Below are 26,044 nucleotides of genomic sequence, written 5' to 3' on the forward strand. Positions count from 1 at the left end.
TTTTATCATTATACTGTGCAGTTTTACATCGTCAAGGTAGACCTGCCAGGACAGATCTTTTTCTTTTCTCACATGAATGTTTGCAATAGAGTCCTGGCTTATTTCCACATGTTGATATGGTCCTTGGCCACCCACTGCATGTCTCTATCTTCCTCATTTTCTCCAAACATTATAGTAACATCACTTTTGTGCTCAGAAGCCCTCCTTCAGTGGCTCATAACAGTGTCTTAGATATTCAGGACACTCCTCATTTCAGACTTATTTATTTGGGGGGGAGGGGCAGAGGGAGAATATTTTCAAGCAGACTCCCCACCTAGCACGGAGCTTGACTTAGGGCTCAATTTTGTGACCCTGAGATCATGACCTGAGCAGAAACCAAGATTTGGATGCTTAACGACTGAGCCACCCAGGTGCCCCAGGACACTCCTCGTTTCAAATGTATTGACTTGTTTCTGATATCATGTTCTTTTTTTTTTTTTTTAAGATTTTTATTTATTTATTCATGAGAGACACAAGAGAGAGAGAGGCACAGATGCGGGCAGAGGGAAAAACAGGCTCCATGCAGAGAGCCCAATGTGGGACTCGATTCCAGGTCTACAGGATCACACCCTGGGCTGAAGGCAGTGCTAAACTGCTGAGCTACCCAGGCTGCCCTTGATACCATGTTCTGATGATTAATTCTGAAAGTGCATTTATTGCCAACACAGTGATGTCATTTCATATACACCTTTAACTTAGATGGATTCATTTTTTTAGGAGCTCAGCTGGAGAAAGGAAGACAATCTATACTCTTTTCCATGTAATGACTTCATACTCAGGAGTGAGAGAAAGCTGGGAGGACTGAATCTAATGCTTGCCAAATCTAAGGAGTTTCTGACAGCGTGAGCATCATAGCAATCATAGCAAGTCCAGGATGATATTATTATTATTATTATTTTAAAGATTTTATTTATTTATTCGTGTCAGGGAGAGAGAGAGAGAGAGAGAGAAAGAGAAAGAGATAGGCAGAGACACAGGCAGAGGGAGAAGTAGGCTCCATGCAGGGAGCCCGACGTGGGACTTGATCCTGGGTCTCCAGGATCACTCCCTGGGCTGAAGGCGGTGCTAAACCTCTGAGCCACCCAGGCTGCCCTCAAGGATGATATTAGTTGTATTTTTCATCTAACATAACATTCCTTTATCAGTATATCACTTAGCCTTTGCTGCACAACAAACCACCCCAAAGCTTATTGACTTAAAAAGAAGTAATTTATTAGCACATTTTTGATAGGTAAGTATTTTGAACTGGGCATAGATGAGTATTTGGCAGGTTTCACCTGGGCTTGCTCATGTTGCTGCAGTCAGTTGGCAGTTTGGGGCTGGATTACCACCCATGCATGAGAGTAATTAGCTAGTTGATTAGGGTGCTTTTTTTTTTTTTTTTTTTAAGATTTTATTCATTTACTCATGAGACACACACACACACAAACACACAGAGGCAGAGACACAGGCAGAGGGAGAAGCACGCTCCATGCAGGGAGCCCAATGTGGGACTCAATCCCAGGACTCCAGGATCATTCTCTGAGTGGAAGGCAGATGCTTTAACTGCTAAGCCACCCAGACATCCCACCATCCCATATGTCTTGTCTGGAATGCCCACCCCTGTTTTTTCTCCTTGATCCTTCAAAATCCTTCCTGCCCTTCAAGACCAAGATCATACCTTTCTCTCATAAAACTTGCTCTGATCTCTCTATCCCTCCCCCTTTTTAAAGGGGTTTTGTTTATTTTTTTGAGAGAGGGAAAGCATAAAGGGAGAATGAGAGGGAGAATCAAAGAGTCCCTGCTGAGCAGGGAGCCCGACCTGGGGCTCTATCCCAAGACCCTGAGATCATGACCTGAGCTGAAGGCAGATGCTTAACCAACTGAGCCACCCAGGTCCTCTTGATCTCTCTCCTACAGTGATGTCTCCCTCTTGATATTCCTCTGACCTAGTGATTTTAAACCATGACTTAGGGGCCTTTAAAAGCCTAAAAGCCGAATCTCCAGAGAGTCTGATTTTATTGATTTGTTGTGAGACCCAGAAATCCATAATTTAAAACACCCCAGTTAGTTCTAAAGTACAGCTAGAGATGGGTGAGAACCATAGCTCTCACTCATCCTGGCTGTGCTTTGTTTATAATTAATTACTTTGATGGAGGGCCGGGTTCTGGGGTTGCAGTTACTATTGGTGGGGGGCAAGGTGAGGTCCTGTTTTAAGGCTATTCCACATCCAGTGTAGAACAGTTATGCTGATAGAGAATAGGAAATTTAGGGAAGGGTCCCTTGAGAGGGCACAGCATGGAATTTGAGAGACACAGTAACATCACTTAAGGAGTGATGGTGTTCTGAGAAGGGATGCAAAATCAAATCACCAAAGGGACCAGGTAGGTAGCTAAATGCAACAGGTAAGGTAGGAGTTGCAGCAGTCTGCTGATAACATGCATGGGCTAATGGACCCCTAGTGTGAAGTCACCTTCAGCCAACTGTGGCCCCCTGCAGCAATGCAAAGCCAGAGTGATCAGTTGGATTTATGGATTTTTTTTTTCAACAGGACTCATAAGTTGATATTTTCATGTGAAATCATCCAACATATAAATGATATAAAGAAAATGCTGTGTATGGCTCAGGCTGACCCTATCTGCGAATTGCAGATTGTATCCTGTTTTAATATCTTTTTCTAAAAAAGATTTATTGGGGTGCCTGGGTGGCTCAGGCAGTTAAATGGCGTGCCTTCGATTAAGATCATGATCTTAGGTTGGAACCCCATGTTAGGCTCCTGGCTTACTGGGGAGCCTGCTTCTCCCTCCCCCCAGATCATGCTCTCTCTCTCTCTTGCTATCTCTCTGTCTCAAATAAATTAATTTAATTTAATTTAAAAAATTAAAAAGAGGGCAGCCCCAGTGGCACAGCGGTGTAGCGCCGCCTGCAGCCCAGGGTGTGATCCTGGAGACCCTGGATCAAGTCCTGCGTTGGGCTCTCTGCATGGAGCCTGCTTCTCCCTCTGCCTGTATCTCTGCCTCTCTCTCTCTCTCTCTGTGTCTCTATGAATAAATAAATAAAATCTTTTAAAAAAATAAAAATTAAAAAATTAAAAAGATTATTTATTTATTCATTTGAGAGAGAAAGACAAAGTGCACAAGCAGGGGAAAGGGCAGAGAGAGAGGGAGAGAATCCCTGCTGAGCATGGAGCCTGATGTGAGGCTTGATCTCACAACCCTGAGATCATGACCTGAGCCAAAACCAAGAGTTAGATGCTCAACTGATTGAGCCACCCAGGTGTCCCAGATTATGCTCTTTTGTTTATTTTTTAAAAAACTTAAACAAGATCTTATTTATCCATGAGAGATAGAGGGAGGCAGAGACATAGGCAGAGGGAGAAGCAGGCTCCTCGTGGAGATCCTGATGTGGGACTCAATCCCAGGACACCCAGGATCACGCCCTGAGCCAAAGGCAGATGCTCAAACACTGAGCCATCCAGGCACCCTGAGAAGAATTTTTACAGAAGGACCAGGGAAGTCCTCCCTGAGCACTTAGCATGTGCAACAGACCTTTGTTTTAAGCCCTTACATTTACCAACTTCTTTGATCCTCAGCATAATTCTGTGAGACAAGCACTGTTTTTTTCTTGGTTCACAGAAGAAATGGAAATGCCGAGAGGTTAATTAATTTGCTGAAGGGTACTCTAGTTGGGGACAGTGTGATTTGAGTCCATAGCCTTCCCAACCAGTCGCTTGCCAGGATCAGGGCAGCAGAAGCAAGAGAGAGGAATGGATCCTGCTGCAAAGTATACGTATTGGTGGGTACTCACCCCTGAGAGACTCAGCTGCTTCAAGTATGTGGGGCATAAATGCTTAGACCTTCAAGTAGTCTCTAATATTCTTCAAGCTTAGTAAAGTGATTAGTTTCTACTGTTTAACTTTGTGTGTGTGATGTCTTCCTCTTCTCTCTGCTTAGACTTAAAGCTCCCAATGTGAAGGGACTTGTGTTTTGCTTTCATCCCCTGTAGCAGCTGGCCTAGGATGTTCACAGTAATAGGTGCATAAATAATGCTGGGTGGATAGAGAAAGAATAGTGGTCTTTGAACCCTTGGCTCTAATGTCATGTAGGGGAAGAAAAAAAATCATTTTTCTTCTATTTTGGGTTCATTGGCTAGGGCTCTGTAAATTAGACCAACAAAAGATTAACAAGAGAAAAACAAGTTTATTAATACCTACATCATAAATACACCCTGGAAGCACTCAGTGATGAGTAACTCAAGGGGGTGGTTAGAACTTGGGCTCATATAGCATCTTAACAAAAAAATAATAACTTTTTAGAGAAGTGACAAGACAAAGGAAAAGGATTTTGAGATTTGAGGGCAGCAAATTGTGGTGGAAGATGAGGGGTAGTTAGTAAGGTTTGTTGTGTGGATTCCTTTGGTGCCATCTCCTGGCTGATAAGGGTCTAGAGTTGTTTCCAGGGATTAATTTCTCTTCCTGGTAGAGAGGGGAGGGGAGATACTTTCACAAATTTTTGTTCTGCTCTTAGGCAGATAGGGGAGGAGCAGAGAGCTTTTCTTGTGTCTGCTTCTCAATACCGTCAGCTCAAAATAATTCTAATGCCAAAATGGCATAATTTGGAGTGGCATATTCTGCTACCTTTCATTCATGATCCAAAGTAGGGTTTAGGGATCCCTGGGTGGCGCAGCGGTTTGGCGCCTGCCTTTGGCCCGGGGCACGATCCTGGAGACCTGGGATCGAGTCCCACGTCGGCTCCCGGTGCATGGAGCCTGCTTCTCCCTCTGCCTGTGTCTCTGCCTCTCTCTCTCTCACTGTGTGCCTATCATAAAAAAAAAAAAAAAAAAAAAAAAAGTAGGGTTTAGTTATCTCTACCTCCCACAGGGAAGCCTTTTGATTCCTCATCCTGAGCTGTGAGCAAGGCAAACTCCTGGATGAGCAGTCCTGTATTTTGTGTTAAAGGCGTTCGTGGCATTCAGGGATGTGGCTGTGGACTTCACCCAGGAGGAGTGGAGGTTGTTGAGCCCAGCTCAGAGGACCCTGCACAGGGAAGTGATGCTGGAGACCTACAACCACCTGGTCTCACTAGGTAAGGATGGCTTCCCTTGGTCCTTAAAATCTGCCCCACAGAGTATTTCCTACACATCACAAGGAAGGGCTACCCATGAAGCAGGTTTGTCCTAGGGTTGGGCTTAGAAACAATAACTTACCTTCTCTCTTAGGGGAAATCTGAATTTAGTAGAATTGAAAACTGGTAGACTTACTCATGTGGCCTATAACACTGCATTTCCAACCTCTTTCAAGGCCTGGACTCTCTTTTTGCTTTATTTGAAACCTAGGTTTTCCTTCACCAAGTATTAAGACGCTGTTTATCTGACTGGAGTCACCTTTACTTACTCAGCTCTTCTACTGTGGAGAGTTCACAGTTATAGGTCCTTTGTACTACCCTTTGGGTCTCCCTGTGAATTTTGGCTCTGAGTTATGAAATGGCCCCTTGAGCCCATAACCAAGAATCCCCCCCCTTTTTTTTTTCCTCATGAGCAGAAATACCGTTTTCCAAACCAAAACTTATTTCTCAGCTGGAGCAAGGGGAAGAACCTTGGATAGAGGAGAGACAACATCCACTGGGCCTCTGTCCAGGTGAGTGTGACACAGGGTAGGTGGGACCATCCACAGCTTAGAAGATAGGGAAGGAGGAGGCATCTTTCATGATGGGGAAGAAACTCTTCTCAGGCCTCCTAGGTCATTGATAAGTCTGCCTGGCATGACCTCCCTTCCAGAATATCATTTTCCATTGAGGGAGGGGTTTTCTTGGTTTCCTTGTGTCTTTCCTCCACCAAGAAGCCTCCCTTCCTCTTACTTGGCTTGGCTTCTTCATCGTGTTCAGTCCTTCCTCATTCATGGGCTTCTTTCTCTTCTCTTGATCTTAAAAACTACATCTATCCTCTGGACATTAAGTCTGCCACCCTTTAGATATTTCCTAGTTTCTTGTAGGTGAAACATAATTGATTATTTCTACCTTTCCAATTCCCATAGTTTAAAACATGTATTACTCAGTAATTATGATTATAGGAAGCTATGATTAATAAAAAACTAGGTACTCAGGAGCCAACATCCCAGATTAAGAAATAAGATGTTACCTGAATAGTTGAAGTTTCTATTTCCCCTACCTCCCCACACCCCTGCTCAAAGGGAACTGTTTTTTCAAAATTAGGGATTTATAAATCTTATGCATGGCCATTTGCTTTACTTCATATGTAAGAATCCCTCAACCATCTATAGTGTTGTTTGACATATTTTTAAACTTTTCATTAATATTGTCATATTATGTGTATCCTCCTGTAGTTTGCTCTTTCCACTGACACTGAGTTTGTAATATTAACCCATATTGATATATGTTGTTCTGATTCATTCATTTTCATACTATATAGTATTTGTTGTATTATATGCATAATTATAATACAATTCATTTATCTATTTTTAAAAAATATTTTATTTATTTATTCATGAGAGACACCGAGAGAGAGAGAGAGGCAGAGACACAGGCAGAGGGAGATGCAGGTTCCATGTAGGGAGCCTAGTACGGGACTCAATCCCAGGACTCCAGGATCATGCCCTGAACTGAAGGCAGACGCTCAACTGCTGAGCCACCCTGGCATCCCTCATTTGTATATTTTATTTTGTTGGACATCTGTGTTTTTACCAATTTTGGCTATTAAAGAATGCAACTATAGGGGCACCTAGGTGGCTTAGTCGGTTATGCCTCTGTCTGCCTTTGGCTCAGGTCATGATCCCAGGGTCCTGGGATTGAGCCCTGTTCAGAGGGGAGCCTGCTTCTCTCTCTCCCTCTGCCCCTTCTGCTTGTGTGCTCTCTCTCTCATATAAAATCTTAAAAAAATTGCAACTATAAATATTCTAATACACCTATCCTTGGGCATATAAGCACTTGTTTCTCTAAGATACATGCCTAGGAGTAGAGTAGCTGTGTCAGAGAGCATCCTAGACAATGCCAAATTGCTTTCAACAGTTGTTTCATTGGTTTGCACAGCTGCTGTAATAAAGGCTATGTTTCTGACCATCCTTTGGGTATGAAATGGCCTCTCACACTAGTTTTAATTTGATTAGCATTGAGTTTGAGTGTCTTTTTTTTTTTTTAATATTCCCTTTCTTTTTTCTAATCCATTTATGATAGTCACAGAGAGAGAGAGAGAGGCAGAGACACAGGCAGAGGGAGAAGCAGGCTCCATGCACTGGGAGCCCGATGTGGGATTTGATCTTGGGTCTCCAGGATCACGCCCTGAGCCAAAGGCAGGCGCCAAACCGCTGCGCCACCCAGGGATCCCGAGTTTGAGTGTCTTTTTATATGTTCTTAGGTTGATTAGTTTTGATGTTTCCTCTTCTGTGAATTGCCTGATCAGATCTTTTGCCTGCTTTTCTTTTTCTTCTTCATTTGTAGAAGTATTTAAATCCTGGAAATGATTCCTCTGTTCACTCAATGTATTGTGTCCATCTTCTTCCTGTCTGTGGGCTGCCTACTTGCTTTTTGTTTTTTAAAGATAGATAGATAGATTTATTTATTTATTTATTTATTTATTTATTTATTTATTTATTTATTTATTTATGAGAGAGAGAGAGAGAGAGAGGCAGAGACACAGGAGGAGGGAGAAGCAGGCTTCATGCCAGGACCCTCATGTGGGACTCGATCCCGGGACTCCAGGATCGCTCCCTGGGCCAAAGGCAGGCGCTAAACCACTGAGCCACCCAGGGATCCCCTGCCTACCTGCTTTTTAGAAAGCTACTTAAGTGTGCCTATGTGGCTCAGTCAGTTAAGTGTCTGACTTTGGCTCGGTCATGATCCCAGGGTCCTGCGATCTAGACCTGTGTTGGGCTCTCTGCTCAGTAGGGAACCTGCTTCTCTCTCTCTCCTTCCTGCTAGCACTTTCTCTCTTGCTATCTCTGTCTCTCAAATAGATTAGTAAAGTCTTAGAAAGATAAAATAAAAAGCTGTTGAATTTTGAAATAATTGAAGTCTCAGTTTACCTTCAGCCCAGGGTGTGATCCTGGAGACTCAGGATTGAGTCCCACGTCAGGCTCCCTGCATGGAGCCTGCTTCTCCCTCTGCCTATGTCTGTTCCTCTCTCTCTCTCTCTATGTGTGTGTCTCATGAATAAATAAATAAAATCTTTTTTAAAAATTTGAAGTCTCAGTTTATAAAAATAATATGGAAAGTTTCCATCTATTCTTTACCAAGCTTTCTCCAATTTCAAAACCAGGAAGTTGACATTGGTACAATACTATTAAATCAGCTTCAGACCTTAATTAGATTCAGATTTCATCATTTTTTACATGTACTCTTTTATTGTTGTTGTTGTTGTTGTTGTTGTTGTATAGTACCATGAAATTTTGTCACTTACATGGATTCACATAAGTGCCACCACTATAAGGATACAGAATGTTCCACCACTACAAAGAAACTCCTTCATGCTATCCTCCTTTCCCCCTTAACTCCTGGCCACCACTAATCTGTTTCCCGTCACTGTACTCTTTCATTTCAAGAGTCTTACGAAATTTACCCAGAGTTTTAATGACCTTTCATAATAATTTCATAAATTTTAATGTGTTTGGATTTGTCAAAGTTGTCTTGTGTCACACGTGTGTGTGTGTGTGTGTGTGTGTGTGTGTATCTGTGTGTCTGTGTGTCTGATTTAAGAAGCCCTTCTCTCTGGCAAGATCATGAAGACATTACTTAGATTTTCTTCTTTAAATTAGAAAATATTTTTGCTTTTCACACCTAGGTCTTTAATCTGTCTGAATTGATTTTGTGAGTGTTGAAAGATACAGATCTATTTTTATAGATTTCTAAATGTATCACCATCAGACTTGGCACCATTCACCGAGTAATTCATCACTTTCCCAAATTTACAATGCCACCTCTCCTATTTTGGTTTCATTACATGCCTGGATCAATGTCTGAACTCTCTGTTTTGTTCCGTTGCTGTATTTGCTTAATCCTGCACCAATATCAGACTGTTCTAATTTCCTATAGATTTATAGTTAAGTCTTAGTGTCTGGTAGGGTAAGTCCTCCTGTCTTATTCTTGTCTTTGTAGCTTTAGCCCAGTGGGATTGTGCAATCAGCATTTTATAAAGTATTTTATAAAATCTTAAAGTATCTTGTCAGGATTTTGTTGTAGTTGCATTGAATTTATATATTCATTAATATATATGTATTAATAATTAATTTGGAGAAAATTGACATATTTCACAATATTAAGTCTTTCTCTTAGTGTGGTGTCTTCTTTCACTTATTTATTAATACATCTTTAATACTACCCCTTGCTAGGTTTTATAATTTATAATGCAAATATACATATTTCTTTAAATTTATACATGGGCTTATTTTTTTGTTGTTGTCTTGAGAATTATGGTTTTTCTATTTTTTATTTTTTAAAAGATTTTATTTATTTATTTATTCATGAGAGACACAGAGAGAGAGGCAGAGACAGAGGTAGAGGGAGAGGCAGGGTCCTCACAGGGAGCCTGATGTGGGACTTGATCCCTGGACCCTGAGGTCATGCCCTGAATTGAAGGCAGACGCTCAACTGCTGAGCCACCCAGGCATCCTGAGAATTGTGTTTTTAAAAACTAATTTTTTTTTTTTTGTTAAAATGTGTAAGTAAAGTTCATTTCATCATAATGATCATATACACCACAACCTTGATGAGTGGTTTAATTAATTCCATAATTTGTCCTATGTATATTCTTTGGAGTTTTACATATAAACAACTGTTTCATCTATTTATTTCGCCTTTTTTTTTTTTTTTTGCTTTGTTGGTCATGTCTATTGTATGTATTATGTCTGAACTTCTATTTAATATTTCTTTCTATTCTTACATTGGACTTATTTTACTATTCTTATTCCAGTTTTTTGAGATGGATGCTTACCATTATTACTTTTTAGGCTTCCTTCTTTCCTAATATAAGTATTTGAGACTATACATTTCCTTTTCTTCTTTTTTTTTAAGATTTAATTTTTAAGAAATCTCCACACCCAGCATGATGCTTGAACTTACAACCTCAAGACCAAGAGTCATGTCGTCCACCGACTGAGTCAGCCAGGCTCCCCATTTCCTTCTATTCTTAACACAAATTTGCAACTTCTGTTCCACCTCTAAATCCTGACTTATGGCACCTTGAGCCCATAAGGCTGGTATTTACCACTATTTCTCCACTGCTGTAGTTACAGTGTTGGGAGTGCTTTTTAACAACAAAAAAATCCTTACCCCCCTCTTTTTATTGCAGGTGTTTTTTTTGTTTTGTTTTGTTTTTTTGTTGTTGTTGTTTTTTTTTTTATAGCGTAAACTCTCTACTCCAACCAACTTCTGGTTACTTTTGGGAGGTTTTCAGTGACTTGAAGTAATTATTTGTTGTATTGTATCCAGTTTTATCATGGTTTTCTGCAGAAAACAAATTCTGTGACCAATTCAACCTGCTACCATTTTCAGAAGTAGGTTTCATCTTATATGTTTTTGAATTGACATTTGGAAATTACTTGAAAATTACAGGAAATTTGCAAGAATAAAAATAGTACAAAGAACACCGTTAGAGACACCTGGGTGGCTCAGCGGTTAAGCATCTGCCTTTGGCTCTGGGTGTGATCCTGGAGTCCCGAGATCAAGTCCCACATCAGGCTCCTTGCATAGAGCCTGCTTCTCCCTCTGTATATGTCTCTGCCTCTCTCTCTATGTCTCTCATGAATAAATAAATAAAATCTTAAAAAGAACATCTTTATATCCTCTACATATACACTTATGTCTAAATATATACGGCATATATGTTATTATCAAATGGCATTGGGGCACCTGGCTGGCTCACAGTAAAGCATGCAAGTCTTGATCTTGGGGTTGTGATTTTGAGCCCCATGTTGGGTGTAGTGATTATATAAAAATAAAATCTTAGGGATCCCTGGGTGGCGCAGCGGTTTGGCGCCTGCCTTTGGCCCAGGGCGCGATCCTGGAGACCCGGGATCAAATCCCACATCGGGCTCCCGGTGCATGGAGCCTGCTTCTCCCTCTGCCTGTGTCTCTGCCTCTCTCTCTCTCTCTCTGTGACTATCATGAATAAATAAATAAAATCTTTAAAAAATAAAATAAAATAAAATCTTAAAAAAATAAATAAAATGGCATCATAAAATCACCTATTAATATTTTATATTTGCTTATCATATGCATGTTCTCCCTTTTCCTTTCCTCCTCTCAATATGTATGTATATATATGTAATATATATCCAAATAGTATATACTTATGTATATGTATAAGTGTGTGTGTGTGTGTGTGTGTGTGTGTAGGTTCATATGTACATGTTTGTTAAAAGGTTTTCTAAGAAGGGCAGTATTCTCATTTAGCCAGTTATCAACTTCAGTCAATTTAACTTTGATACAGTAATTTTATCTAATATCTACTTCTCATATTATAATTTTGTCAACAGACGCAGTAATGTCTTTTTACTCTCCAGAAAATGATAATCTGGGTTTCAGTAGTGCATTTATATGTCATGTCTATTTAATCTCCCTTAATATAGATCATTTCAATAATCTTTCTTTGTCTTTTATGACACTGACATGTAAGATATGCATTCTTACAGTTTTTAAACAACTTCATTGAGATATAACTTATATACATAAAATCTAGTTATTTGTAAGTGTACAGTTGCATTATTTTTGGTAAAAGTTTTTTGTTGTATGATCATTACTTCCATTTAGCTTTTGAATATACTGTCATCCCTAAAAGCTCTGTTATGCCCATTTGCATCTATCCCTCCTCCTACCTGAGCTCTAGGGAACCCCCTTGATATGCTGTCTCTATAGATTTGCTGTTTCTGGACATATTCTATACATGACATCATAAAATATATAGTCTTTTGTATCTGGCATAATATTTTTGAGGTTCATCCAAGCTGTGGCATATATCAGTAATCCATTCCTTTTTTTCTTTTTTTCTTTTCTGAGAGAGAGTGCTCATGTGTGTGCCTGGGGAGAGAGAGAGAGAGGGAGAATCCCAAGCAGGCTCCATGCTCAGCAGAGAGCTGGAGGCAGGGCTGATCCCATGATCTTGAGATCATGACCTGAGCTGAAGTCAAGCGTGAGAAGCTTAACCAACTGAGCCACCCTGGTGGCCCAGTTATCTGTTCATTTTTATTGCCATATAATATTCCATTGTATGGGCAGCCCTGGTGGCGCAGCGGTTTAGCACCGCCTGCAGCCTGGGGTGTGATCCTGGGGACCTTGGATCGAGTCCCACATCGGGCTCCCTGCATGGAGCCTGCTTCTCTCTCTGCCTGTTCCTCTGCCCCTCTCTCTCTGTGTGTCTCTATGAACAAATAAATAAAATCTTTAAAAAAAATATTCCATTGTATGGACATAGCACATTTTGTTTACCCATTCACAGGTTGATGAATATATGGGTTGTGTCCACTTTTTGGCTATTGTGACTAGCACTGCTAAAAACAATCATGTACCAGTCTCAATGTGGGCATACATTTTTATTTTTGGATAGATTTCTCTCTATTTTATACCAGTAGATGTAAAATTTCTGGATTGTGTGATATGTTTATATTTGGAGAAACTGCAAAATTATTTTCCATAGCGGCTTTACATTTCTATTAGTATTTCTATTTTATATTTTTGTTTTCTGTTTTTATATTTTCTATTAGCAGTGTGTTTCTTTACATCCTTATCAGCACTTGGAATTGTCTTTAATTTTGATTACAGACATTCTAGTGGGTGTATGGTATTTCATTGTGGTTTTAATTTGCATTTCCCTAATAACTAATGATGATTTTTTAAAAATATTTTGTTTATTTGAGAGAGAAGAGAGGGAGAGCACAAGAAGGGGGAGGAGTAGAGGGAGAAGCAGACCGCCTACTGAGCTGGGAGCCTAACTTGGGGCTCAATCACAGGACCCTGAGATCATGATCTGAGCCGAAGGCAGATGCTTACCCCACTGAGCCACCCAGATGCCCCATATTGATCTTTTTATATGCCAAGTAATACTTTGCATGTCTCTTTAGTGAATAGCTATTCAGTTCTTTTGCCCCATTTTTATTTTTATTTTTTTTATTTTTTTATTTTTTTTTTATGATAGGCACACAGTGAGAGAGAGAGGCAGAGACATAGGCAGAGGGAGAGGGAGAAGCAGGCTCCATGCACCGGGAGCCCGACGTGGGATTTGATCCCGGGTCTCCAGGATTGCGCCCTGGGCCAAAGGCAGGCGCCAAACCGCTGCGCCACCCAGGGATCCCCTTTTGCCCCATTTTTAAATTGGATTGTTTTGTCTTCTTTTTTTTTTTTAATTTTTATTTATTTATGATAGTCACAGAGAGAGAGAGAGGCAGAGACATAGGCAGAGGGAGAAGCAGGCTCCATGCACTGGGAGCCTGATGTGGGATTCGATCCCGGGTCTCCAGGATCGCGCCCCGGGCCAAAGGCAGGCACCAAACCGCTGCGCCACCCAGGGATCCCTGTTTTGTCTTCTTTATGAGTTGTAAGAGTTTTTCATATATTGTAGACACAGTCCTATTATCAGATATATGGTTTTCACATACTTTGAACTCTATAAAATCAAGTTTCAGAAAAAAAACACAAGTCTGGGACTTGTCTTTTCATTGTCTTCATGGTGTCTTTTCAAGCATAAAAGTTTTAAACTTCAGTGATGTTCAATTTAACAAAAATTTGAATGGATCATGCTTTTGGGTGGTATAACTAAGAAGTTTTTGTCTTTTGTTTAGACTATTTGGTTTGTTCATATTTAATATAGTTATTGATATGATTTAAGTGCCATTTTGCTCTTTGTTCTTTATATGCTTCATGTTTTTTTTATTCCCCTACCTTCCTTTTGGCACATATATATAATTTTTGTAGTTATTTTCTTAATTCAGCTCTAGGAATTAAACATGCATCTAATTTAGCATAATCTAATTAATACTAACTTAGTTCCAGTAAAATATATATATTATAAAGCCCATAATATGGTGTTATAGTTACATCCTTTTCTAATAATCTTATGCGTTTCAGAGAAATTAAGAGAAGGAAGGAGAAAAATATACATATGCAGTCTGTTATATTTACCCAGATACTTACCAGTTTTACCCAGTTTTGGTGGTCCTCATTTGTTCCTGTGAATTTGAGTTAGTGTCTGGTGTCATTTCTCTTCAGCCCGAAAGACTTATTTAATATTTCTTATAAGGTATGTTTGCTAGCAACAGATACTCTCTGAGTACCTGTTAATCGGTGAATATCTGTATCAATTTCATTTTTGAAGGACAGTTTCGTGAGAATAGAATTCCTCCTTAGTAGCTTTATCACCTTTATTTCAGCCCTTTGAATAAATCATTCTACCGCCTTTTTGTCTCCATTGTCTCTGATGAGAAGTTAGCACTAATCATATTGTTTCCTCCTGTGCATGTTGAATCATTTTTCTTTTGCTGCTTTCAAACTTTTCTCTTTTGTCTTTTTTTCTGATTGTCAACACCTTGGCCATGATGTGTTTCTCTGGGGTTCTCTATGTTTTTCTTGCAGTTTTTTGAGCTTCTTTGATTTGCAGACTAATGTTTTATATCAGTTTTCAGACTTTTTAGTTATTATTTCTTCAGACATTTTTTTCTGCTCTCTTTGTCTTTTCCTTTGTGCATTCCCATTATGCATGGATTGGTTTATCTGATGGTGTTCCACAGGTTTCTGGGGCTCTTTGCTTTTCTTTGATCTTTCTTTCACCTGTGTTTCAGTTTAGGTAATTTCTATTGATTTATCTTCAACTTCATTGGTTCTGTTGCAAACTCAAATATGCTGTTGTAACTTCCTAGTAATTTTGTAATTTTGATTATTTTACTTTTTAATTCGAGTTTCCTTTTAATAGTTTTTATTTTCTATTGAGATTTTTGTATTTAAGTTATTGTACTTTAAGTTTTTACATGTTTCCTTTAGCTCTTTTTTTTTTCCTTTAGCTCTTTAAATATATTCATAATATCAGCTTTGAACTCTTCCCTGCCTCCCCTCCCCCAGTAAATCAACATCTGGGCCACCCAGCAACAGTTTCTATTGTCTGCATTTTTTTCTCTCAGTATGGGTCATGCTTTCCTGTTTCTTTGGAAACTGGATATTTTAGATACTATGTTGTAGCCCTCTAGAAGCTGATGAAGTTTCCTGCCTAGATATTGTTGTTGCCACTTTTAGTAACTTTTCTAGACTAAATACTGGAATATGTTTTCTCTGGGAAGGTGATGTTTCCATTTGATTTGCTATTCTATTCTTGTATTTTTAATACTGGCTTCCTGATTTCAACCTTGTGTCTGCAGAGCTTAGTGATATGCAACAATTAACAATAGGTTGTGTTCAAAGACTTTGAGCCAGTCAGGCTTCCTACCTCTGCCAGGGGATAAATATGTGGGTTAGGGAGCCCATTCAGAGTTCACATAAGTTTCCAAGTCTTGTCTGGCTTTTTACTGTCTACTGATCCCTCTGTTTTTTCCTCTGTATCTGGTTATAGCCTCTGTGTCAGGCAGGGTTTTGTGCACAGCTCCCATCCATCTCCCCTGCTTTTGCAAAAACAGTCTTCTAGTCAGCCAGCGTTGTGCTGAGAGTTTATCAAGCACCCCCCTGGCTTTCTCACCTTCAGGTTTTCCCCTGCTACATTTCTGGTGGCCTACCAGTCTTTTTGGGGGGAGATCCCCAACCAAGACTACAATCCCAGATAGTGGTCATCGGTGGCCTTCTCTGTTCATTTACCACCTATATCACATTTACTGACAGTTCCACCCATCATTGGTTTCTCACCTTCTACTCAAATCAAGGTGACTGCCCCATAGCAGCAGCAGAACTCATCGTTTTATGGCCTGTCCTAGTATAACTACCATACCAACCAAGCTAGGGGATTGGAAGGGTGAGAGCAGCTCCAGGCAATAATGTTACAGATTCCCACTTTTCTTATCTGGAGTTCAGTGTTTTTCATGAATAAATGCTTCTCAGTTTATTGTTATGTTTTTGATTGATTTCTGGAACTAAACTTTTTACTCTGTCAGTGAAAATAAGTGAAAATAAGTTTTGGAATGAATTTTCTATATTGCAACAGTACAAGGATGCAAAAACTTTTTCTATAAGGGGCCACACAGTAAATATTTTAAGCTTTCCAGGTCACATGCAGTCTATTGCCCCATTGATTGGATATTTATTTATTTCTCTTTCTTTCTTTACTCCTTAGAAAGGTACAATCCTTTGTTTACCTGGCGGGCCATAAAAAAAAAAAAAACAGGTTGTGGGCTGAATTTGGCCTACCTGACAAGTTTGTTAATTCTTGTAATTAAAAATATAGTGTATAAAGTAAAATGAGAAATAGCTCTTTTTAGTCACTGGGTGACTCAGTGGTTGAGGGTCTGCCTTTGGCTCGGGTTGTGATCCCAGGGTCTTGGGATTGGGTCCTGCATCAGGCTCCCCTCAGGGAGCTTGTTTCTCCTTCTGCCTATGTCTCTGCCTCTCTCTCTGTGTCTCTCATGAATAAATAAATAAAATCTTTAAAAAATAGTTCTTTTTATAGATGCAAGGATGTCTGAATGGGAGACAGGTTGTGATGTAAATATATTGTGAATAGCCAATGAGCAAAGCAAAATGGCACAGGCAACCCAACCCATAGCTAGTCTGACTAAAAATATTGTTTCTTCGGCAGGATCAAAGCTAAACATTCAGCTTTGTCCCCACTGCCCCCTGGCATTCACTAGTCAGCAAGGCCTCAGCCAGCATGTGTGGTTCAGTCACCTGCCGCAGCTCTTCTCAAGTTTACATGCAGGAAATCATCTCCATCCAGGGAAACACTATCCAGAAGATCAGAAACAGCAGCCAAAGCAGCTCTTTGGTCAGACCTGCTTGAGTGACAAAACAGAAATTCAAGAGGCAGAAGACCCCAAGCTCTTGTCTGGGAGAAGAGTAAGCAAAAGCATCACTTCAGAGGTATTCTCCAGCCTACTGCAAGAACAGCCAGTAAGGTCCAAGCAAGACAACACAGTAATGGACCTAGGGCCCAGCCTAGGCCAGAGGACAGCGCTTGAGGAAACAGACAAAATGTTGCACGGTGTAGAAGTCTCAGGATTTGGAGCTATCAAATATGGGGAATTTGGGCTAGGCTTTTTGAAGGAGCCAAAACTGCTCAGCCTCCAGAAGATGGGCGCAGGGGAGACACCTTACATGTACACTGAGTGGAAACAGAGCTTTAGCAAAAGGTCAATCCTCATCAAAAACCAGAAGATACCCTCTGGGGAAAACCCTTATGTGTGCAAGGAATGTGCACGAGGCTTTACCTGGAAGTCAAACCTTATCACACACCAGAGGACACACTCAGGGGAGAAACCTTATGTGTGCAAGGAGTGTGGACGAGGCTTTACTTGGAAGTCAAACCTCTTCACACATCAGAGGACACATTCAGGGGTCAAGCCGTATGTGTGCAAGGAATGTGGGCAGAGCTTTAGCCTGAAGTCAAACCTTATCACACACCAGAGGGCACACTCTGGGGAGAAGCCTTATGTTTGCAGGGAGTGTGGGCATGGCTTTCGCCAGCATTCCCATCTCATCAGACATAAGAGGACACATTCGGGAGAGAAACCTTATGTTTGCAGGGAGTGTGACCAGAGCTTTAGCCAGAAGTCACACCTCATTAGACACTTAAGGACCCACACAGGAGAGAAGCCTTACATATGCACAGAATGTGGGCGCCATTTTAGCTGGAAATCAAACCTCAAGACACATCAAAGAACACACTCAGGGGTTAAACCTTATGTATGCCTTGAGTGTGGGCAGCGCTTTAGCCTAAAGTCAAACCTCAACAAACACCAGAGGTCACACACAGGGGAGAAGCCATTTGTGTGCAGGGAATGTGGACGAGGCTTTACCCGGAAATCAACCCTGATCACACACCAGAGGACACATTCAGGGGAAAAGCCATTTGTGTGCAGGGAGTGTGGGCGAGGCTTTAATGATAAGTCAACCCTCATTGCACACCAGAGAACACATTCAGGGGAAAAGCCTTTCATATGCAGGGAGTGTGGTAAAAGGTTTAGCCAGAAACCAAACTTATTTAGGCACAGGAGAGCACACTCAGGTAGTATACCCTTTGTGTGCAGGGAGTGTGGGCAAGGCTTTTGTGATAAGTTAACTCTCATCACACACCAGAAGGCACACTCAGGGGGGAAGCCTCATGTGTGCAGGGAATGTGGGCAAGGCTTCAGCCGGCAGTCACACCTTATTCGACATCAGAGGATACATTCGGGAGAGAAGCCTTATATTTGTAGGAAGTGTGAGCGAGGCTTTAGTCGGAAATCAAACCTCATCAGACATCAGAGGACACACCCAGGATAGGAACCTTCTATGTACAAGTATAGTGAAATCTTTAGCCAAGACTCCTATTTCATGAGATGCCCAAAGTCACACTTAGGGCTGTGGCTTTAGTAATAAGTCAGCCATTGCCAGGCACCAAAATAGAGACATTTTATGAGTGACAGGAGTGTTCAGGAGCCTAATAGTAAAAGTCAACATCTCCAATCCATGTGAAGGAGAACTGCTGGCTCATTTTCAGGAGCTCTGGCTTTTCCTAGTGGGGATGATGGGTTGTGGAAGATCTGTCAGGTAACTTGTTGGAGGGGGCACTTCTAAGTAGGCTGAAATTAGGGAATGGAGACCATTCTATCATCTTCCAAGAACACTTGAACACTCTTTACATAGTAGCCTGATATTAGAGAAACAGCAATACTAGAGAGCATCTCTTAATGTCTGTCTTATATTTTTAGAACAAGAGACTTGACAGAAACTATGGCTGATTTAGTTTCCCAGAGATGACCTAGCAAAGTCAGCATCAGGGAGAGTTTGGGAGATGGTGAATTCATGTGAACAGAGATGTTGCATGGGTAGAAGAAGGTTTTATTATGGAAAGGGCTGACTGGTGAGAAAGATTGTGACTATCCTAGCTCTAGGTTTTGGGAAGGGGTGTCCATTTTTGCTTGTTTCCTGGGGCTCTCTTTTGTTTCCAGGTTGAGTCCATACTGAAGATATTTTTATTTACCGGTGTAGAAATGTATTATATGCTTTCATAAAGAAAACACCCTTACATATACAGAAATAGAAAATGAAATTACTTTCTATTCTTCTTTGAATTGCCATAATATATCCCACAGGTAATTCTTTGGTTTAAATCTTTCCAACCATTATAAAATATATGATTTTTCTGGTTGGGAGTACTCTTTTTTTGAGAATGGCAGTGTCCCACAAATTAATTTATAATTCTGAGTCAAGGCCCAATTTTTTTTTTCATGGAACTTGACTAAATGATTCTGAGTTTTATTTGGAAAGTAGAATTTTGAGATTTTGAGAAACTGTATAATAACTTGTCTTTTTATCTGTGGACAGGTATTTAGAGTAGAACCATATAAAAATAGGAAAAACCTCACTTGTATATGAGTATTTAGAAAGTGATGAAACACAATTTCTTTCTTTTTTTTTGTTTGTTGATGAAGCACAATTTCAAGTTATGAAAATAGTAAGTACAATATTCAGTGTTTGGGTGATTGGCTCTCAACTTAGGGAAAAAGAAACATAGGTCCCAAAGTCTCAATATCCAAAGTTAGAGTTAGGAAATCAAATAATATATAGTAGTTCAAATAATATGAGGTGCATACATTTTATAAAATTTTATTTTATTTTTTAATTTTAAGTAGGCTCCATGCCTAACATGGGGCTTGAACTTATGATCCTGAGATTAAGAGTCACATGCTCACCTAACTCAGCTAGGCACCCCAAGGTGTGGGAGTCTTAGTTTTTGTTCAAAATCTAAGTTTGAGTGGAGTATGCAGAACCTGGTGAAAAATTATGAAATACTATCCTAGATGGAGCAGCTGGCATGGTTTCCCCTTCTCATTCCTTCCCATGTTAAATCCTGGCCTGCTATTATTTCTCCTTCTCAATAGAAAAATACTTTTAGAGTTTTAATCTCTTTGCATCTTAGAATATAATTATTTTTTTCTATAAAAATGTCACAAAAATAAGGATTCCCAAAGAAAATATGTATCTTTCACTGTTTTTTTTTAACTTTAAGAAGAAATATTTCAGTTTCAATGTAATTGGTCTATAAATCCAAACGATTTTGCCTTAAATTATATAAAATTCTCAACAAGAAAAAAATAGAGCACTACTCATATCTGAAGATACAAATAGATTCAAAGAGACTCAAACCTGGGGAGACATTTATATAGAACAGCAACCAAACAGAGACAGGAAATGCTAGAAAGATGCCCCATATTTGGCCCTCCCTAGCCCCCACCTATACTGATTCCTTTTTCTTTTTAAGACTTTATTTAGGGGATCCCTGGGTGGTTCGGCGGTTGGCTCCTGCCTTTGGCCCAGGGCGCGATCCTGGAGTCCCGGGATCGGGTCCCACGTCGGCCTCCCGGCATGGAGCCTGCTTCTCCCTCCTCCTGTGTCTCTGCCTCTCTCTCTCTCTCTCTCTCAAATAAAAATAAATATTTAAAAGAAAGACTTTATTTATTTATTAATGAGAGACACAGAGAGAGGCAGAGACACATGCAGAGGGAGAAGCAGGCTCCTTGCAGGGAGCGCAAGGTGGAACTCGATCCTGGGACTCTGGGACCACGCCCTGAGCTGAAGGCCAATGCTCAACCACTGAACCACCCAGGCTTCCCACCTATACTGATTCTTAAACCTGCATGAGATCCTCTGCTTAGAACTTCTCAGAAGAGACGAAATTGGAACAGGTAACCTGAGTTCTCCACGTGGGCCTAGCATTAAAACCTCTGTGCATCCTAGAAGCTGATTAGGAGACAAGCACCAGATGGTATTCATATATGTGGATCTTCAAAATCTTGTGGTTTTATTATTTTTTTCCGCTCTATCTGGACTAGCTATCTACCATTGCCCCATATTTCATATCCTGAGATAATAGCTTTAGATGTTTAAAAAAAAAAACAGAAAAAAATGCCCAAGCTCAACCACTGCCCATCCTACCACTCTTATGCTTTAAGTAATAGACTATATACTGCATGGAGAAAATTTTGAAAAGATGATGAACAGCATGAGACAATATCATGTCAAGTCCAGAAGCCTGTTATGGTCACCATTGAAATCTGTTTCAAAAGAGGGGTGGCAGGGGCGCCTGGCTGGCTCAGTCAGGTAAAGCATGGGTCTCTTGATTCGGGATCATGAGTTTGAGCCCCACGTTGGATGTAGAGATTACTTAAGAAAAAAAAAGAAAAGAGGTGGCAGTAAGTTTTAATATAACTATTCTATTTTAACTTATTATGGATCAGTGTTTCTGAGTGTGGTTAGAGGACGTTTGGGAGCCCTTTCATGTGATCCACATGGTCAAAAAAATTTTCATTATAACACTAAGACATAATTTGCTCTTTTCTGTTGTGCTGAAATTTGCACTGATTGTACAAAGGCAATGGTGGGTAAATCTGCTGGGCCTTTAGCTTGAATTGGGACAGTGTTATTAAACTCCTTTACCACCACACACTTGTAAAAACAGGCGAGTTCCCACTTACAAATGTTCTTCATAAAACAGTTAAAATTAGTTTTGATAACTTGACCCTAAGTACAAGATTTTTAAATTATAGTTTTATTTTGAGATTATTTTATTTTATTTATTTATTTTTTAAGAGTTTATTTATTTATTCATGAAAGCCACACGGAGAGAGAGGCAGAGACCTAGGCAGAGGGAGAAGCAGGCTTCCTGCAAGGAGCCCGATGTGGGACTTGATCCTGGATCCTGGGATCATGCTCTGAGCCGAAGACAGACGCTCAACCACTGAACCACTCAGGCGCCCCGTATTTTGAGATAATTTTAGATTCATCCATTTGTAAAAAAATTATGTAGAGAGACCCCATGAGCTCTTTGCTAAATTTATCCCAATGGTAATGTCTTGCAGAACTATCATATTACAACCAGGATATTAAAATGCACATAAAGTTTTCCTTCATGCTGAAGTATCAAGCTGTTTCCAGGAAATGCGCTTTTATGATTGAGTGGTGAGCTGAATTAGCCCCCTTTTTATGGACACCAATTTTATTTGAAAGAATAACTGACACATTTTGGATAAGAAGATAAAGACTTGTATGTTTGGTAAAAATTTTGTCAAGAATGAAGTGATTTATAAAAACTGACAGTAAAGAAAACTAGTAGTAATTTTTGTTAATTTGACTTTCAAACAAAAAATTAGTGTATTGAGGGGATCCTTGGGTGACTTGACAGTTTGACGCCTGCCTTCGGCCCAGGGCGTGATCCTGAAGTCCTGGGATCGAGTCCCACATCGGGCTCCCTGCATGGATCCTGCTTCTCCCCTGCCTGTGTCTCTGCCTCTCTCTCTCTATGTCTCTTATGAATAATAAAATATTTTTTAAAAATTAACATATTGAAAAACAAGCATCTATCACCATGAACTTGACAGTGTTCTAATACTTAGTCTTTTGTGATGAGATTGCTGATGTTACTAATGAATGTGATTTTGTAATACCATCTAATGAAATATGTCAGTATTTGGAAGATCTGCCTAACTCATTGAACCAGTATTTTCCAAATGATTACTGTGTGATGGTGCAAAATCATCTGTGGCAATATTATAAAGTATAAGATAGACAAATGGATTTTAATTTGAGAGACTGAGGCTAGGGGTATCGGCTGGCTTATTTAGTCAGTGGAGCATGTGGCTCTTGATCTTGGAGTTGTGAGTTCAAGACCACTTTGTGGATAGAGGTTACTTAAAAAAATACAAAAAATTAAAATTAATACCAATCTTTTTAAAAAAAGGACAGAGAGATAAAGGCCAGATTCCACATTACAGTAACTTTAAGAAATTACCAATTGTTGATTTTTGGTGTGGTATTAAAGAATAATATTGACAAATATCTGAAAAGGCCATTAAATACTTCTTCATTTTTAAATTGTGCCTGTATGAGGCCAGGTTTTCTTTATTTATCTCAGCAGATTAAATGTAAGAGCACATAGGGGCACCTGGGTGGCTCAGTTGGTTAAGTGTCCAACTCTTGATTCCAGCTCAGGTCATGACCTCAGGGTTGTGAGATCAAGCCCCAAGTCAGGCTCCAGCTGTGTGTGGAGTATGCTTGGGATTCTCTCTCCCTCTACCCTTTTCCCCACCCTATAAATAAGTAAGTAAGTAAGTAAGTAAGTAAATAGATAAATAAATAAATAAATAAATGCAAGAGCACATATAAAATACCAGCTGTATTCTGTTACACTTAGGATGAAAGAGATTTTCAAAACTATAAAATAATGCCACTCTTCTCACTGATTTATGTAGTTATTTTTTGGTGGAAAATATTCAAACTCAAGTGAATGTGAAACACTTTACTTTTCATTTTAACTGCATCATTTCTGGATGTTTATGGTCTTGGGATGCCTGGCTGGCTCAGTCAATACAGCATGCAACTCTTGATCTGAGGGGTGTAAGGTTGAGCCCCATCTTGTGTGTAGAGACTACTTAAAAATGAAAATCTTGGGATCCCTGGGTGGCTCAGTGGTTTGGCGCCTGCCTTTGGCTCAGGGTGTGATCCTGGAGTCCTGGGATCGAGTCCCGTATCAGGCTTCCGGCATGGGGCCTGCTTCTCCCTCTGTGTCTCTGCCTCTCTCTCTCTCTCTCATTCTGTGTGTGTGTGTCTTTCATGAATAAATAAATAAAATCTTAAAAAAAAAAAGAAAGAAAATCTTTAGGGGTCCCTGGGTAGCTCAGTTGATTAAGTGTCCAACTCTTGGTTTTGGCTCAGGTCATGATTTCAGAGCCATAGGACTGACCGACCGCCCCCCCCCCCCCCCCCCCGCCCCATCAAGCTACACATTGGGCTCCGTACACTCAGTGCAGGGTTTGCCTGGGATTCTCTCTCATTCTCCCTCTGTCCCTCCCCCTGCTCTACAAACAAACAAATAAATCATTTTTAAAAATTTAAATTTTTAAAAAGTTTAGGGATGCCTGGCTGGCTCAGTCCATACAGCATGTGACTCTTGATCTCAGGCTTGTGAGTTCAAGCCTCATGTTTAGTGTAGAGCCTGTTTACAAAAAAATAAATAAAAACTGTTTAGATGTTTATGGTCTATATCTCACAGCAAACAATACTTCACATACATTTAAACACCAGGAAAAAAAAGTCACACATTATAATATCTAACATACTATTAACATCTATGCTTTATATAATTTAAACTAGGTGTGGGGCACCTGGCTAGCTTAGTCATGGAGTATGTGATCTTGGGCTTGTGAGTTCAGGCCCCATGTTGGGTGTAGAGACTGAAAAAAACAAATTTAAACTAAACAAATTTAAACTACGTGTAGAAGAAAATTACCACATAAAACAAATGCAGAGAAAATGCTTGTTAATATCCACTGACAGATGTAAACCTATAATCTGAAGTATTCTGCTCTATCTAGACAAAACACAGAACTCTTGGGGAATATTTATTGCTAGAACTAAGTTATATAATTACTTAATCTCCTCTGTGTCTATAGACATATTCTGAATATTCTTGAGAATTATTTTTCTATTTTTTAATCAAAAAAGCTTTATTCTTTTAATCACCTTTTCAATGTATCTTTTTATATTTTGTTAATTTCTGTTAATATTTACTAATCTCTTGAAGCTTATTTTTATTTACTGCTCTTTAAAACTTATTTAATCTTATTTAAGGCTTTTTAACCTTTTCCTTTTTTCTTCTGAAAGTCAAGTCAGTTTGATGTATTCATTTTTACCATCCCCTAATGTTTAGTTTTTTTTTTTAAGATTTTATTTATTTATTCATGAGAGACAGAGAGAGGCAGAGACATAGGCAGTAGGAAGAAGCAGCCTCCCCATAGACAGCCCCACGCGGGACTCCCATCCCAGGACCCTGGAATCATGACCTGAGCTGAAGGCAGATGCTCAACCATTGAGCCACCCACGTGCCCCGGTGTTTAGTTTTTAAAATTTTATTGCACTATAGTCAATATATTTTGTGATTTCTTCCATTTTATTTCATAAGGTTTAGTTTTAAATCTAATGAAGTTCTATGAATTTTCACATTACCTTAAAAAGCAAGTGTTTAACATATGTATATATATATATATTTTAACAATATTATACCAAAATTAAAAGGTTGCAAACTTTGATGTTTTTATATATATAGTTACCTCATCATTCTCCTGTTGTTTTTTTATTAATGATGTCTTTTACTTATTAATTTATATTATGTTTAACACATGTAAAATTAGATTTGTAATGTAAATGTAGATATAAGTAATATTAATAGAACAAACACCAATGTATTCACCCCAGCAGAAGAAATAAGCCTTAATTATTTTTAAAAACTTAGCACTTCCATTTCTATAATAAATAAATTTATGATCATGTTAAGAAGCTTTTCTCCATGTATTTCCATCAAGCTTAGCTTTCAAATCTATCTTATTTAGGCCTATAGAAATTAATAACATTTCTTCTTGATGGATTTTCTTTTTTAAAACCATGGAGCAACCTCAGGTCCCATTCAGTATTTCTAATTAGTCTGTTTTTAATACTGTTTGCACTTGCCTTATTTGGTAGTATTTGCTTTACTCACTGTTTCATTTCATCTTGGTATTCTTGTTTTGTGAATAGTGTCCTATTCAAGTACTGGAAACCACAGTCAAAAGAAGTAGATAATAAAGAGAAATAAAAGACATTTCAATTGGAAAGAAATAAGTAAAACCATCTCTATTTGCAGACATTCTATATGTGGAAAATCCAAGTGAACTCACAAAGAAACTACTAATAAATTGAGCAAAGTTAGAGAGTACAAGATCAACAAACAAAAGTGAGTTGTATTTTCATACAACAGCAATGAACCATCTGAAAAGGAGAGTAGGGAAACCATGTCATTAACATTAAAGAGAATAAAATACCTAAGAATAAAGTTAATGAAGGAGGTAAAAGACTTGTACACTGAAAACTACAAAATTAAAAAA

At 39.4% G+C, this 26,044-nt stretch overlaps 1 protein-coding gene across 2 annotated transcripts in view; it reads left to right on the forward strand.

Annotated features, from left to right (window-relative positions):
- The window catches only part of ZNF875 (zinc finger protein 875), a 29,780-nt gene extending 4,329 nt beyond the window's left edge, over window positions 1-25,451 (forward strand). Inside the window, exons 1-4 of one of the 2 annotated variants that reach the window (XM_077897180.1) lie at window positions 755-881; window positions 4,976-5,102; window positions 5,558-5,653; window positions 16,729-25,451. In XM_077897180.1, coding sequence (XP_077753306.1) covers window positions 5,069-5,102; window positions 5,558-5,653; window positions 16,729-18,410 — 1,812 coding nt within the window. In that variant the 5' untranslated portion in view covers window positions 755-881; window positions 4,976-5,068 and the 3' untranslated portion in view covers window positions 18,411-25,451. Of the gene's footprint in view, window positions 1-754; window positions 882-4,975; window positions 5,103-5,557; window positions 5,654-16,728 lie in introns of those variants that run through there. The other variant, XM_077897088.1, reaches the window with a different exon arrangement.
- The last annotated feature ends 593 nt before the right edge of the window (window positions 25,452-26,044 follow it).

This window comes from Canis aureus, chromosome 1, assembly GCF_053574225.1.
Source record: "Canis aureus isolate CA01 chromosome 1, VMU_Caureus_v.1.0, whole genome shotgun sequence".
Lineage (NCBI taxonomy): Eukaryota > Metazoa > Chordata > Mammalia > Carnivora > Canidae > Canis > Canis aureus.